This window comes from Montipora foliosa, chromosome 3 (genome assembly GCF_036669935.1).
Source record: "Montipora foliosa isolate CH-2021 chromosome 3, ASM3666993v2, whole genome shotgun sequence".
Classification (NCBI taxonomy): Eukaryota; Metazoa; Cnidaria; class Anthozoa; order Scleractinia; family Acroporidae; genus Montipora; species Montipora foliosa.
In genome coordinates, this window is record NC_090871.1 from 68933491 (window position 1) to 68948490 (window position 15000).

The 15000-nt window shown below is 39.0% G+C and overlaps 2 protein-coding genes across 2 annotated transcripts in view; one reads left to right on the plus strand and one right to left on the minus strand.

Moving 5' to 3' along the window:
- LOC137994331 (uncharacterized) overlaps window positions 1-3070 on the plus strand; it is a 22674-nt gene extending 19604 nt beyond the window's left edge. Inside the window, exons 4-5 of the mRNA XM_068839909.1 lie at window positions 1-113; window positions 2206-3070. The exon at window positions 1-113 is cut by the window's left edge and continues 50 nt beyond it. Of these exons, the coding sequence (XP_068696010.1) occupies window positions 1-113; window positions 2206-2402 (310 nt within the window). The 3' untranslated portion in view covers window positions 2403-3070. The remainder of the gene's footprint in view (window positions 114-2205) is intronic.
- Window positions 3071-8691: 5621 nt separating this feature from the next.
- Window positions 8692-15000, minus strand: part of LOC137998107 (uncharacterized) — a 20377-nt gene continuing 14068 nt past the window's right edge. Inside the window, exons 3-8 of the mRNA XM_068844524.1 lie at window positions 14189-14486; window positions 13319-13381; window positions 13133-13230; window positions 12012-12209; window positions 11316-11724; window positions 8692-9344 (exon numbers count right to left, since the gene is read on the minus strand). Of these exons, the coding sequence (XP_068700625.1) occupies window positions 9223-9344; window positions 11316-11724; window positions 12012-12209; window positions 13133-13230; window positions 13319-13381; window positions 14189-14486 (1188 nt within the window). The 3' untranslated portion in view covers window positions 8692-9222. The remainder of the gene's footprint in view (window positions 9345-11315; window positions 11725-12011; window positions 12210-13132; window positions 13231-13318; window positions 13382-14188; window positions 14487-15000) is intronic.

The window sequence follows — 15000 nt, forward strand, 5'->3', positions numbered from 1 at the left end:
TTTCGTCAAAATGGCGTCAGTCATGGGAGTAACATGGATTCTTGGAATCGCTGCGAACGTTCAAGCCTTGTCATTTCTGTGGTACCCGTATGTTGTTCTGAACAGTCTTCAAGGTATTGTGCTCTTCTTTTCTTTGATAACCTTCGTTGTTTGTACCTTTTTTGCTTATCCTGACATGTCACATGTACAGTTATAACATCAACCTACAATAGGTTTCTGAGTGAGGACGCATTTAGCACTTACAATGGCTCTTGCTAAAGGGAAATCTTTGTTTATATTTTTCCCTAATTAGCATCGTTTTCTAATCTAAAACTAGTACTGAAAATTGAAAGTTCATTGCATGATGAGCTATCTCTGAAACTTTAAGCGCAATTTACTGGATAATTTCTGATTAATTCCGCTTCGAATGTCCGAAAATTTGCAAACAATGTATGGGGTTATTACGGAGTTTAAGCATGCGACGTTTTTGAGCCGCTATCAGCAATCAGAAATGATCATTTCGCATGCCAGGACAGTAGTGTCTCCCACATTTTCAACCTAATGATCTCTAATGGAGGAAAGAGTGTTAGTTAAAAGGGAAACAGCTCACTTCCGGTTGCCGTTCGAGGCTCAAAAACGTTGCATGCTTAATCTCCCTATTAGCATACAATAACTCGCACGTTATCAAAGCCAAAAGGCTTAAAATAGCATGATGCCTTCTGTTAGCAAACTGGTATGTAAATGAGACAAAATGCAAATAATTACTGCAGCAAAGATTCGCCTATTGATTCAGGAAACAATGCGGCACAAAAGTACAGAGCAGAAACAATGAGGCCTAACCCTAAACGCATTAGAGCCGTGTCCCATGCTGCTCCAATGAAATTAGAGGAATTAAAGACCTGAGGGGCATCAATAATTTCTGAAACTGGCTTTTCCTATTAAGTGGGGTGATCATAAGGGCTGAAGCATGTATGATGAGACGCTCATTGATTGTTAAGCCGAATGGAGAAAACAAAGCTGTGAGGAGACTTAGGGTCGGATACACTTGAGCATACACTCCCTCTTATTCCCATGCACCCCCTAAATGACGGTCGTTCTGTGACTTCTGTCTGGGAAGAGAAAACGAAGCGATTCTGAAAAGTCTGGAATTAATTTCCCCGCGTTATCAAGAGGGATGGGGGCTGAGCATGAAAGATGTGGGGCTCGTTGATTGCTAAGCCGAAGGGAGACAGCATGCGAGGCTACGAGGAGCCCCCTGATTTCCTCCACCTAAAGAACCGTCGTTCCCTAACGGCAGTATAAAAAGGAAAGACAAAGCAATTTTGAAAAGTCGATAATTTCCTTCCTTTCGTTTAAACCGCGCACGCTCAGATTTTCTAATCTAACTATATTTGAGGATCTTTCAGCTTGCAAGATTATCTTTTTTAAGATAATCGAACCAAGTCAACTGTCATCATTTGTTGACTGTCCAAGGCTCCGTTTTATATGCTTCTAGTTAAATAAGATCTTTTTTTTTATATAATCACCAGTCCGGTAATGTACTTGCTGTTTATTATATAAACACCAATGAAATATCAAGAGAGCTTTCGCGTGAAAACATGATATCTTCATCTTCATAAAAGATCGCTGTTGCTATGGTTACATACAAAAATCGCGCCTTTCGATGCCTTTCATGAAATGATTTAGTATTTCATTGGTGTTTATATAATAAACAGAATATTACATGGCCGCTTGGAGATGAGAAATGTCTCTTCCCGTGTTGAAAAATATTTTACTCGTTCGCTGCGCTCACTCGTAAAATATATATTTCAACACTCCAAGAAAAATTTTGTATCTCCGCTCGGCCATGTAATATCCTCTATTTGTTATATCATGTTATCAACAACCAGTGCTTAAATCGCGAAGCGTGGCACAGATTGGTTCTCCTTCTAGGAGTTCGAGCAATAAATAATCTACCTTCGCTTGCCAGACCAATCGCAGCTTCAGTAAAATATTAAGGTTGCTACATACCGCCCCAAAGTTTTAAGCGGTGGGCTCAGACCAACTGCCTTGTCTGAGGTTTAGGACTGGCCATCCCGCTTTGTGGTAGACAGTCGGCTCAAATGACATTACACTTGAAGTGCGCATGCATACTTGCATTTTCAAGTAGTAAAAATTCAAGTGTAAAGCTCTTGGCATTTCGTTCATCCACTGTATTTAGTGGTTTTATTTGTTCGTTGTTCACAGGTCTGTTTATCTTCCTATCGTTTGCTTCCAGTAGGAGGTCCCTGGAGCTATATAGAGCCAAAATAGCCATTTTAAGGAATCGGTGCTCCCCAAATGCAGCGAAGAATACAGTGAGGACAAAGGACAAGATCGTGGACACTCGGTCCCGAAAAACCTGGAGTCCTGACGTTCAAGACTGCGAAGAGGCTCCTCTGTAAAAGCGAGACTTAAATACATTTGCCATGTCATATCATACATCAATCTTTATTTAACAAAGAAAAACACAGTGATGGTACAGTTCAGTTTTCTAGTATATTCCTTTAAGAAGAACGAGAAATTGATTAAATCAGTTAAATTGAATTCAAGGGAAATTAAGGAGTGTCTTTAACCCTAATAGTGTGTTTTCACTCACGTGTTTTTCCACCGAAACAAAAGAAAAGGTTTGCATGATAATGGAGCTCAATTCCCGGAGGATTAGTTGGGGACACCAACATGGCCGCCCTGACCTCACGTGAAAACACTCTATAAGCAAAACAGCGCGATAAAATAATGACAACTATAAATCAATTTCTATCCTGCCAGTAATAGGGACGAGGAAGTTTAAAGAAGCCACAACGGTTACGGCAACGCCATAAGAAAGGAAAAATATTCGTGCAGCGCCTGCATAACTTAATAATTTAGCACCTAAGTTTGCGGTAGTCTTCAAAACAACGTGAAATCGTAAAAAAATGAGGTTTTATAGGGAACCCCCACTCTTACTACAGAATAATTATAAGCTTAAACAGAACGAAATTATGTTAACGAACAAATTTGTTCGAAAGTTGTTTTTAAAACAGTGTTTATATAGAGAAAAGTGAATTTTAAAATCGCCTATTTTCACTTTCAAATTTCGTAGGCGCAGCCATCTTGAATGATTGTTACGTGTTACGGTTGCCTATTGTTGTGACACAAAAAGCTTTTGTCTAATAACAATAGGGCAACCGTAACAAGTCACAATTATTCAAGATGGCGGAGCTCGCGAAATTTGGAAACCAAAAAAGTCGATTCTAAAACTTATTTCTTTCGGATACAAACACTTTCTTTGAAAACACTTTATAGACTGACTTGACTGTAACAGTTTTTTCCTGTGATTTCTGTACCTTCAAGTCTATACTCCTTTTACTTGAAGTTACTTTTCAGGATAGGACTAAATAATTATGACCTCGAAACATTGACTAAAATATAGCCAGCATCCTGCTGACAACTTAGTAAATGTTATAACTTTTTGCGGGACTCGATCATTTTCTGCCAGAAAAAAAAAAAGTTAGTTTCAGAAAAGCTTTGGAAAGCTAAAGAAGAGGATATGTACTGAGAAAAAAAAAATCGAGATCTATTAAAGTAACGGAAGGATCGCACCGGACATTAATGCATGGTATTTGAGTAGACGTGTTAAGAAAACATAAAATCAATTTTAAGGTTTCAAGCTTTTTCAGCATACTACATCGACTCTTCTCTGACCTTGCAGGGAGCCATGACAAAGTGCAAACAAAATACATGACAAAAAAAGGAAAAGCATACTCGTCAATACGTGTTGCCATCCTTCGCAGCAGAAGCTCATGACCCTTAAGCGTTTAACTCTGGTTCAGAGCTGGAGTTTTTTTAGTTTAAAAATTCCCTTCTTTAGATGTAACGTAGCTCGCGCATTTTCCCGCGCGTGCACCTTCGACCTTATTTTTGTCCATATTTGGGCATAAAATTGGTTTCCTTAAATTCCCAGCTTTGTTCCAAGGAAAAGAGTTGCACGTTACGTGCTTCACGTGCTTCTGATCACAGTTATTCCGTCGGAAACATACATCTTATTTCAAAATGGCCGTCATCTTGATATTCTTTTGCTTCCCTGCAAATTGGCCATTTTGGCCTCGCTTTTAAACGTAAAATTTCAAAGAAAAGGGCCAATTTGCAATCAAACAAAAGAACACTAAAATTCATGCCGGCTATTTTGGAATAAGGTGTATAGATCCTTGTGACTGCCCATCACTTTTTTTTTAATTTCGACTCATTGCATTTCTTTAAGTATTTGATTTTAATTAATAAATATTTAATGAGAAGTATATTGATCTCTCCAGACCTAAAGAGAACGACCCTACATTAAAAACAAAAACAAAATTCTTTTGCTTCTGTAGTTTTATTTTATATTTTGAGTTCTCGCTTCTTAATTTATAAGACCTTCTGTTCACGGTTAATATGCTACAGATAATGACTATGTATTCTGAAACAAAAATGAATTCAACGGTGGGCACGGAAGTATACTGAAGAAAGTAAAGCTCCTCACTGACAACCTTAAGCACAACGAAAGAGATCATACTCTCCCTTTGATATTAAAATCAATTGACACTGTTTGTCTGCAACAGCTGAGGGCTTGCTTTGTAATTGATAACAAGGAGACACTACAAAGGATTTCCTAATGTTACACCAAATACCTAAAGAACTCTGCAAAAGAAAAAGGACCATAGGGAAGTCATTAGGGAGCTTTAGCAACGAGGACGGGAACGAGAACGTCATCTCAAAACCTAAATTCTCATTATTGTAATCACTTCACGACTATTCCAAGTTTTTTAATGTGAGAAAGGAATGGCAGTCCCTCAGGAATGAAAACGTTATGAGCGGCGCTTTATTTAGGGGAGAAAATGAAAAATTATCTTCAAAAGCAGACGTCCTCCATAAAACCTCAAATTTGGTCATTTCACGCTGTTGTTTTGCTGACGACGGCAAACAAATGGACAAAAGTGAAAAACGCACGGGCAGGGCGTGCAAAGCTATTGTCTTTGGACACTAAATATGCAAATTTCTGACGTTCTCGTTGATGTCGCCGTTGTCGTTGCTAAATCTCCCTATTCTCGGTTTTCACATGACGTCACGACCGCCATGTTGGTGCCCCTAAACAAAGAAAAGGCGGCCATGTTCGTGCCCCGACCAAATCCTCCGGGAATTTAACTCTATTATTATGCAAACACTTTCTTTTGTTTTCGTTGAAAAACATGGCTGTTGATCACGTGAGTGAAAACCAGCAATTGGATAAAGGTTGACAAGGATTTTAAGCATAATTATGATAATGGTGTGTGCACAGTGAACATGTACATGAATGCATAATCGATGTCCTGCCTTTTGACAAAAACCCACAGTGGTGGTACCTCCTCTTTGTGATAATATGGGGCAATTATGTGGTTATCTGAAGCAAAAACTAACGGTTAAAGCGCGCGACGTTTCGACCAAATTCGGTCATTATCAAGCTTATGAGTGAAAATCAAACAATTTTTCATAAGTACGATCATAAAACAAAGAAGTAAAAGTATGTAAATTATGAAAATGTAAAAAAGGGGTGTTAAAAAACATGCAAGAATAATAATAAAAATGATCACAAACCTTCGCACAAATTGAGTCTGACTGTACATTTTATCAAGTGAAGCTATGATCTTCTTTTGCAATTGCGTAGAAAAGGCTAAAACATTCAGGACTTCAACGGGGTTTGAACCCGTGACCTCGTGATTCCGGTGCGACGATCTAACCAACTGAGCTACGAAGCCACTGACGTCGGGAGCTGGTCATTTGTGGGTTCTAATGATCCCGTGAGGAATGAACCAATGATGAATGGTATATGAAATGAATCATATATGAACTGCGGATATGAAATCAAGTGAAGCTATGATCTTCGCAGTTATGAACGCAATTTTTGCAATTGCGTAGAGAAGCCTGAAAATTTCAGGACTTCAACGGGGTTTGAACCCGTGACCTCGCGATTCCGGTGCGACGATCTAACCAACTGAGCTATGAAGCCACTGACGTCAGGAGCTGGTCATAGAAGATCATAGAAGATCATAGAAGATGAAAAAACTTGGCTAAAAAGCCATATCCTTTGGGGCCGCACAAACCTATATAGCCCATATAAGAGAGTATCTCCCCACTTCGGTGTACCAGGTAGAATGGATTTATATTTTGTTGTCGCAAAATATCATTCACTTGATCTATCACATACCATTTGATGCTAGCCTAAGTGTCTACTCAGTTTTCTTCCTCAAAACCCAAATATAGCTGGCCACTGACATTCCCCGTGCTGACGCGCTTAAACAACGGAAATCAATCCTTTTGTTATCACGTACAACCCTACACTACCTATAAAGATGGTTTTCAGCAGATGTCACAGCAGCAATGTTGGTGCACAGAACAATGGAGAAAAAAAGTCTTTTGAGAATTTGGCACTATGATATTGCAAAACATGAGGCATAATTTGCTGTTGTTTTGTGCACCAACATGGCCGTCTCGTAACGTGATCGAAAACCATCCATAGCCTCACTAGCAGCATTATTCACAAACAATCCGCTTTTTTTTTGATCAAAAAACATGGCGGTCGCCAGGGGTTTTGTATATATAGCTATTTTTTACGCGGTTGTCGTTCGGCAACGACAGAAATCTAGAATATTTACACGATAGCTTAGAAGGATTTGAGGTTCTCCTATATGTTTATGTGACCATTTTGGACATTTTGGCGGGAAACGACTGTAAGGTTTATCGAGTATTTTCGACTGCCGCAGAAAAAAATTCTCGACTACCGCAGAAACAGTCGACTCCGAGAAATAATTCTTAACTCACTGCAAAAATTCTCGACTGGTTAAAAAAACTCGCCTCGAAGAAATAATTCTCGACCGAGTAAAAAAAAAAAAAAAAAAAAAAAAGCTGGACTAGAGAAAATGATTCTCCACTGGATGAAAGAATTCTGGACTCGACAGAAAAATCATCGACCACTTTTGTCCATTTTGGTTTTCCACATAACATTTCGAGAAGACTGAATCCAACATTTTCACTTTTAGCTGCTATTGAGCTTTCACTCAGAACATGGGCTTGAGTTTCTAAATCGGCGAACGACATTAAACTTTGTTTCTAAATCGGTGAACGACATTACACTAAAATCCTAACACATGTACAGCTCCAATCGCTTTGGTTGCCCCACTGCATGTTATAAATCCGGATTTTCATCGAACTTTGCCAGAATTGAATCTGTTTGAAGCCTCGCGCGCGCAGAAATCCCCTTCAACGACACTCGACACCACGGCTGTTTTTTTTTTTGTTGTTGTTGGAAAAAGTATAGTCTCGTCAAGGGAGTTTCTTTTAGCCAAAGAAATCACCACCTCGTAAATCTACTGTCCGTTTTGCTGCACCGAACAAAGTCAAGCAAGTAATCAGCCAATCATCCCTCAATTTATTTTAACACGCATGGCTACAATACCAACTAACAAGGATGGAGATAACGTGGATTTTGCAACAATTTAACGTTTCAGTTGGTTTTAATAGTCCCAATATCACTGACAGGATCCTTTCATTCGCTTTCGAGTTCGTTATGTTTACCCATGGGTTATGTTTACCCTTGCGACCTTGGGTGTTTGTTTTCCATCTGAAAGATGTTTTTATTTTAAATTACAACCTCTTCCAAGGGGTTATCCCGCATAGTTTTTAACCAATAAAATATCCGCGTCCTAATGACTTGGAATACCTGAAATTCTTTGTGCATTTTGTTGCACCGAAAAAAGTCAAACGAGATTATAACTCGGATACCTTTCAGTTACCTAGTAAAAAGCTGGTTTATTATTTATCAGCATCACATCTCATGCTGTGTTTTAATGTATCTCGTATTTTGCTCGTATTCATGGTCCCGAGAAAGAAATTCTTGCCGATTTCGGTGCTCATTTGTTGAAATAAGGGAAGCATACTATGTGAACTGTGAACTTAGCTCACTGACCCTCGCACTTTGTATTAGCTTCGACTGGACTCTTACATGTAAAATGATACTTGAACTCGATTAAACCCCGCGAACGTGTCGGCTTCAAGCCCTTATATGTTGTTCTGATTTCCTGATCCACGCAATTGGCCGCTCCGAAATTCAACTGGGAACTGGGGTGAGTTTCAAATTTTCATTCATCGATAAACTGACACTACCACATGAAAGATCGTGTTGAGAATGGTCATTTGGCCAAGTATGGTGCTTTTAGGGTGAACAGAGACCAAGTAATGGACTTGAAACATGGTTCAATATCCATACAGGCGTCTCTAATTTTGATACAGCGTCCCCAAAACCATATAACCTCTTAAATTTTTTTATGATTTCTGTGATACTCTTTAAAATAGGCAAACATAGCGATTTTCATCGCAGCTTCTTTCAAATTGTAGGTACATAACGTGATTTTACAGTTGTCACTAAACTGATAAAAAAAAATTTAGAGTTTATATGGTTTGTGGGGACGCTTTGTCAAAATTAGAGACGTTTGTACGGATTTTGAACCGTATTTCAAGGTTCATAACTTGGTCTCCGTTCACCCATAAAGCATCATACCTGGTCAAATGACCAATCTTAACAGGATCTTTCATGTGGTGGTGTCAGTTCTTCGATTAGTTAAAATTTAAAACTCGCCCCAGTTCCCTGCTGAATTTCGGAATGGCCAATCGGAATGTCGCGAAATAATAGGTACAGAAAACAACTTTTCCAGAGGTACACTTGTGATTTAATGTTATTTATTAAAAAACATACAATTACGTGTACGTGTACGTGATCAACTTCATCGCAGTTAATTTCGATTTTTTTCTACGAAGTGATGTGAACTGTGAAATCACACCCGCAAATTCTGTCTACATCTGTTTCATCGCAATGCCTCATCCGCAGTGACGATGAATGAACTAAAATAGCAAAGTCTAGTTGCTTTATGTGGTCAAAGGTGGCCGCCCTGAAAGATTATCACATTATCTCGGTTGCTTCGATGGCTTAGTGGGAACTTACTCACCCCTGGGGCCCGATGGCCCGAGTTCAGGGCGCAATGGCTCCGGTTGTATCATACGGGATTCTTATCAAGTGGTTAATCTACTATCCCTGGAGAATGCACTTTTGTGACTACGATGAAAAAAAAAAACTCAACTTGTTTTATAACGTGGTATGTATGGTATGCATCCCGCGTAAAAAGGGTATTGACCTTCAAGGGTAAAAGAAAGGGAGGGTGCGGTTTTCCTCCTCCTCATCTAATCTCTGCGCTGTCTTCCCAGTCGGCTGCACAGCTGCAATCTTTGTTGAGCAACATCTTCGTATTCCTTCCATTGCTTTTCTTGGGCAATCGTGAGGGCCTCCTGTGATGGGGCAATTCCTGTCAAATGGAATAAAGAAAGTACGTATGATTTGAACTCAGCAATTTTAGTACGACTTGGAAAGGGCCACCATTGTTATTTTTCGGACTTTTATTGTATTTCTCAGATAGTATGCGCGCTGGCTAAATCAGCGGGCAGTATTCTACAGTACGGCCCGCTAAACTTAGAATTTCGATAAAACGTTATGTAGCAAGTATTTCATGTCGTTTCAGTTACCTAAACTTGTAAAACTGTTTGAATCTTGCGAGCAACTACAGTGTAACCCCGCTCTACGGACACCCGCTTAATACAAACACCCGTATATAGCGAACCGTTTCGTTTGCCCCGACAAAAAGATCATATATTCTCTCCAAAATTTACCCACTACAGTTTTTGACACGGGACAGAGAAAAATTGTCCTTAATACGGACGCATTTTGATATGGACAACGGACAATTTTTCTCTATCCCGTGTCAAAAACTGTAGTCTGCCTCCTATTGCAGTTTCACTTCCTTGGCTTTTTGCTGCAGTCATTGCTCGTAGCCTTCAGGCTCTTTCACGGCCTTGTCGTGTACAGTTAAACTTGAAAAATAAACAACGTACGTTTTCTAGTCGAAATGTCTGCTGTAGCCTTTTATCACTAAAACATTCATGTGTTCGGGCATGTCCCGTTGGTGTCCATATTAACCGGGTTTCACTGTATTTCAAACAGCCAAGAAGATTTAGTTTTTCGGATTTTGACACGGCAATCTTTGTGGCAGTTGAACCTTCCGCTCCCAGATTAACCTCAGAGATATGATAAATATCTTACTAACCTCGTTTTCTCGGTCCTTATTGTAAGTTACGGATCCTCGTTTTTCCCCATCGTTTTATGTCCCGCGCGCTTCACTCTTGGGCCATAAATCAACGGGAAAAAAACTCGGTCCACAACTTACAGTAAGGACCTCGAACTCGGTTAGTAAGAGGTATTTACAACTTGGATAGAGTCAATTACTACTTTTATTTTTCTGTTTCCATTTGGCTACTATTTACGGTCTTTTTGGTCGTCGAATTTTACTTGCACCGAATCCAACGGAAATGAGCGAGAACAGCTAAACTGCTCAAAGAGAATATGAAGTAAGAAAGTTTATCTTCATGCCCCATAATGACTAATTGAAATCTATTTTTCGATCTTGGCAGTGCTATTTTTGGACCCAGAATGAATTACGTCATTCTTTCGGAAAAATCGTACGTCGACCTTAAAATAACCGAGGAACTAAAAATAGCTTTAAAATAATTATCACAGTAAGAGGGCCATGTATGGGGAATTAGCTCTCTTATTTCCTATTCTCTTTCTTCTACAATTATCATAGAAAGAGGGTCGTGTGGGGGATAAGCTCTCTTACTTCATATTCTCTTTCTTCTATAATTATCATAGAAAGAAGGGTCATGTATGGGGATAAGCTCTCTTACATCATATTCACTTGACCGCCCCTATTTGGCAGGGACGGTAGCAAGCTGCTTTGTCTAGCAGTGCTTATCAGTCTCCTAAGATAATGGCGGAAAAATGCAGAAACAAGCTGCCTGCTTTTTTTACCTCAAGCAGTATTTCCTCCATTTGCCTTGTTTCGCTTTTTAGATATAAGTATTTTGACATGTTTAAGTGACCAGCATATTTAAGACCATGGCCACGTAGCATTTCACACATTACAGACCCACTCTTTGCCGGTAAATAACACCTATATAGACCTCTTTCATAATGGTGGCCCATTCGTTTATTCTTTTGTATTTGTATGTTCATTATAACCTTTCTGAACTAGTTGCCATGTGCACAATTCACAACAATAATTATTTACTTCTACAAAGCCATTACTTACAATTTACATACATAGAAAAGAGTTAACAAAATGACAGACGTCATGAAAGTGGTCTATAGTTATCGGTCATGTGTCTCTTAGATTTAACTTTGAATAAATAATGATTTTCTTTTTAGTTATAACGCTCTACTATACCTTGAACAAAGTTCCTTTCCCTTATGAAGTAATCCGTTTTGACGATGTCAAAGCTTAACAGTGCCTTTTTGGAGTAAAAGACCAAAAGCCTCTCTTCAATTTCCTTAATCAGTTGCAATGCTTTAGCCATATGCTCTTGAGACACCCAACCCTGGACGTCAAGGACTTTCAGATGTCTTGAACTCTTTACATAAAGAGCAAGCTGCCTATTCTTTGCTCTGATTTGGACGCGATTGGTGATGGGACGTGTTTCAGCATTCAAATGGTGTTCAATATCTTGGAAGCAACTCTCTGCAATAGCCTCCTCGTTTTCAGTGATGCCAATTTTGGCGGATTTCTCTACATAAAAAGAGGCGACGTAATATCTGTTCTCTGCAGTTTCTTCACCAGCAGCACAAGGTAGCAAAAGCTGAAACAGAGACGATAGAATTCATTCATTTCTAATTAAGAAAAAAAGCAGCAGCTGTAGTTTATTTTTAAAGTTGTTTTGCTCTAGTACTTTTGATGTCATTTGTCATTCATTTATGCATAACTGAAAAAAAAAAAGAGCATAAACTGAAAATAAAAGAAAATTACGTTTGCTGAAACAAAAAGCGTATGTATGTATGTACGTATGTAACGTACATAATTCACAAAATAAAGGAAAGAACACCTGTTAGGTTTTAAAGATAAGTAGCCGTACGCTCCCTCTCTTACCTCTATGGAGTCATCAAGCAATTCCTTAGCCCGTGCATAATTCCCTTCCCTACGGGCCACCGCTGATTCAAGATACTTGAGTTTTGATAGGAGGAAACAATGATTGGTAGAATGATATGTCCGTGATATCACCAGGGCGTGTTTTGCATGTTCCTTTGCCTCCTCGATCTGGTTTTCGTGCAAGTCTAGCACTGCCAGCTGTAAAAATAATATAGATTAAAGTCAGTTGTACTTGTGGACTATGCGAAAAAATGTTATCAGCCGTCATGACCTTTAAGACAAGCGTCAGTGCTGTGAGGGGTGCGGTCATACATAAAGGAACTGACCTTTGTTGTTGCAAAAACATACACATCGAAAGAACTCTCATTTTTGCTCATTGCACTTCTTACTTCGATTATAATCATTTTCAGATTTGTTTGCCAGAACAAAAAAAAAATTACATTATATTTATGTTTATACAGTAACTATACCAATATTTTTTCTTATAAATAATTCTGTCTTTTTTTCCTGGGGAGAAAGCATATTAGAAAACCATAGATTAACACTATGAGCTCCATCTCTAACTAAGAATAAAATTACATTAAGTGTGTGCACACTCAACAGTGAAACGCAATAGTATTATTAAGAAGTTAGCACTGAAATGAGTTTAAAGCATGATTATACCTACTGAAAACAAAGTATTTTTAACTTAAAAAGTAAAAAACTGAAGACAGCTGATCGCCATTAGTAAGAATAATCCTTTGAAATATATATTTTTTTTATGAACAAACTCGTGCTATTTTTGGACCCAGCAAGTATAAATTTACATAACGGCATTCTGCCTAACCAATCAGATGCCGACTTAAAAAATCACATTGGGGCTAGAAATAGATTTCGAATACTTTTCATTGGAAGATTACAATGTATGGCGGATAAGTTCTCTTACTTTATCCACTCTTGTCAAAAGAACAAATAAGACAAAATACAGACACACAGATCACACGTTGCAATCTGCATCGCTAACTGACCACATCGTGAGACAAACGATTACACTTTATATTTATTATTACAAAAACACACTATTATTCCAGAAATGCTTCACTCTAGGTATTTCAAACATGGATTAAACAGTCTTGACAAACCTCATATAATACGAGAGGTATCAAATCTGTGAACCGCGCATGTGTGTCAGCATACTCTTTGAGCCTCTCCAAGTTCTCCATGAAGGTCTCTCGCATTCCTTAGAAAAAATAAAATAAGCATTTTCCAAGACCAAAGTGCTGTAAACTTACCCCGAATGTAAAACATAAAATGTACCTAAAACTTACCATCATCTGCTAAACGCTGAAAGCGTTTGACAATTGACATTCCCGCCTCGTTGATCCACATACCTGTTGTAAATATGAAAATTAACATGTCGAACTGTGGCTTAGTGCTGTTTTTACACTTATCATATCGACAACGATATTCATCATCACAGCGGTCGAATGTGATGAACTCACGAGGCACAGCCTGAGTGAGTCCGCAATTGTATTTGTTTTTTACCACAATATCGACCAAGAGTTTACTCATTCCACCGTTGTGTGAAATGCATCAGTGAAGCGCCCGTCACCGTTTCAAAATTTATCGATAACGGAAATTCACTCAGCGAATCAGATTGCAGGTTTCAAGCAACTGCGGTAAAACACTGATGAAAGATTCGAAATCCTCTGCTGGAACCCACAATTAAGGAATTAAACTTAGAATCTGGGGCGCGATCCATTCAACCAAAGTTTCCGGACGGAAGTTTCAATTTTTCCTTTAGGCGAAAAGAATGCGACTTAGCCTGCAAAGCAGAAGTAGTTTTGGTGAGCGAGCGATAATTAATCCAAGCGATTAATGATCGACCGCCATCTTAGATCATAAGCTTACAGAGGGATGGGGCGAAACTAAAAATTATCCCAAGGGAGAGAATGATGGACATAAAGTAGAGGAAGGGGGACGGGGAGGGGATAAATCGTGGATCGCACCAAGGAACGCCTGTTCCGCAGGTTAAACGCGACTTGGAAGAGTTTCTTTTGTAGTTAAGCTAGGTGCTTATCCCGAAGTAACAATTGCATGATTGACACCACGTGTAACATATCACACACGCCCGATATTCGATCAGAACCCCAAGATCTTAGTATTTTGAAACAATGCATTGTAATAACGACAATGACCTCGAGGCCTGATTTTCTTGATGGGATGTTCAATAGCAGGCCCTTCCTGGTATTGCTCCAGCCAGGGTCCGGGGAGTGGAATTTGCTGTTCCAGACAAGACACAAACAAGTCCTGGTCCCCATCGGAGAAAAAAAGCTTTACGGTGAATGTGAAGACCTTAGGTATTGAGGAGGGAAGCAAGAGGATAACAATTCCTGTGGTTCCTTGTAAATCTCGCCGGAAATTATAATCTTCAGCTTGAGTGAAGATCAATCCACTGGGTGAAATATGTACCTTTAAGGAATAGGTTCCATTGTTCTAGAGAGGAGAAAAATGTAGTCAAGCAAACTGAAACAATGACAGACGGTGAGGATCACACTCACTCGTTTATGTACATGCCCGAACTCCCTGGGCGCCATTTAAGCAAGCCGAGAGTGGCAAAATCTCTAAGAACGATTGGGGCCGGTGGAAAAAATTGATGGTGATGCTCGACGGAAAATCAAAAAATAATAATCAAACACCAAAATTAAAGGAGATCATACTAAAAAAACCATCTAAATCAAAGCTATAAGGGTTGCGCTTAAGACGTTAACGATTACTGCTTTAGATTTCTGTTTGGTCTAGAGCACCCACACAGTGTCATGGCGTTTTAGTAAAATTTCTTTCAGAATGGGAAAAAAAAAAATGGCTTTCCTTCCCAAACTCCTTAAGTGAGACAAAAATCTGCAATTTACACTCCTGAGCGAGACCCCCCCCCCCCCTCCTCACCCCCCATAAAAAAGTATTACTTAATTAAATAATTAATTAATTAATCAATCAATCAATTGTAGCC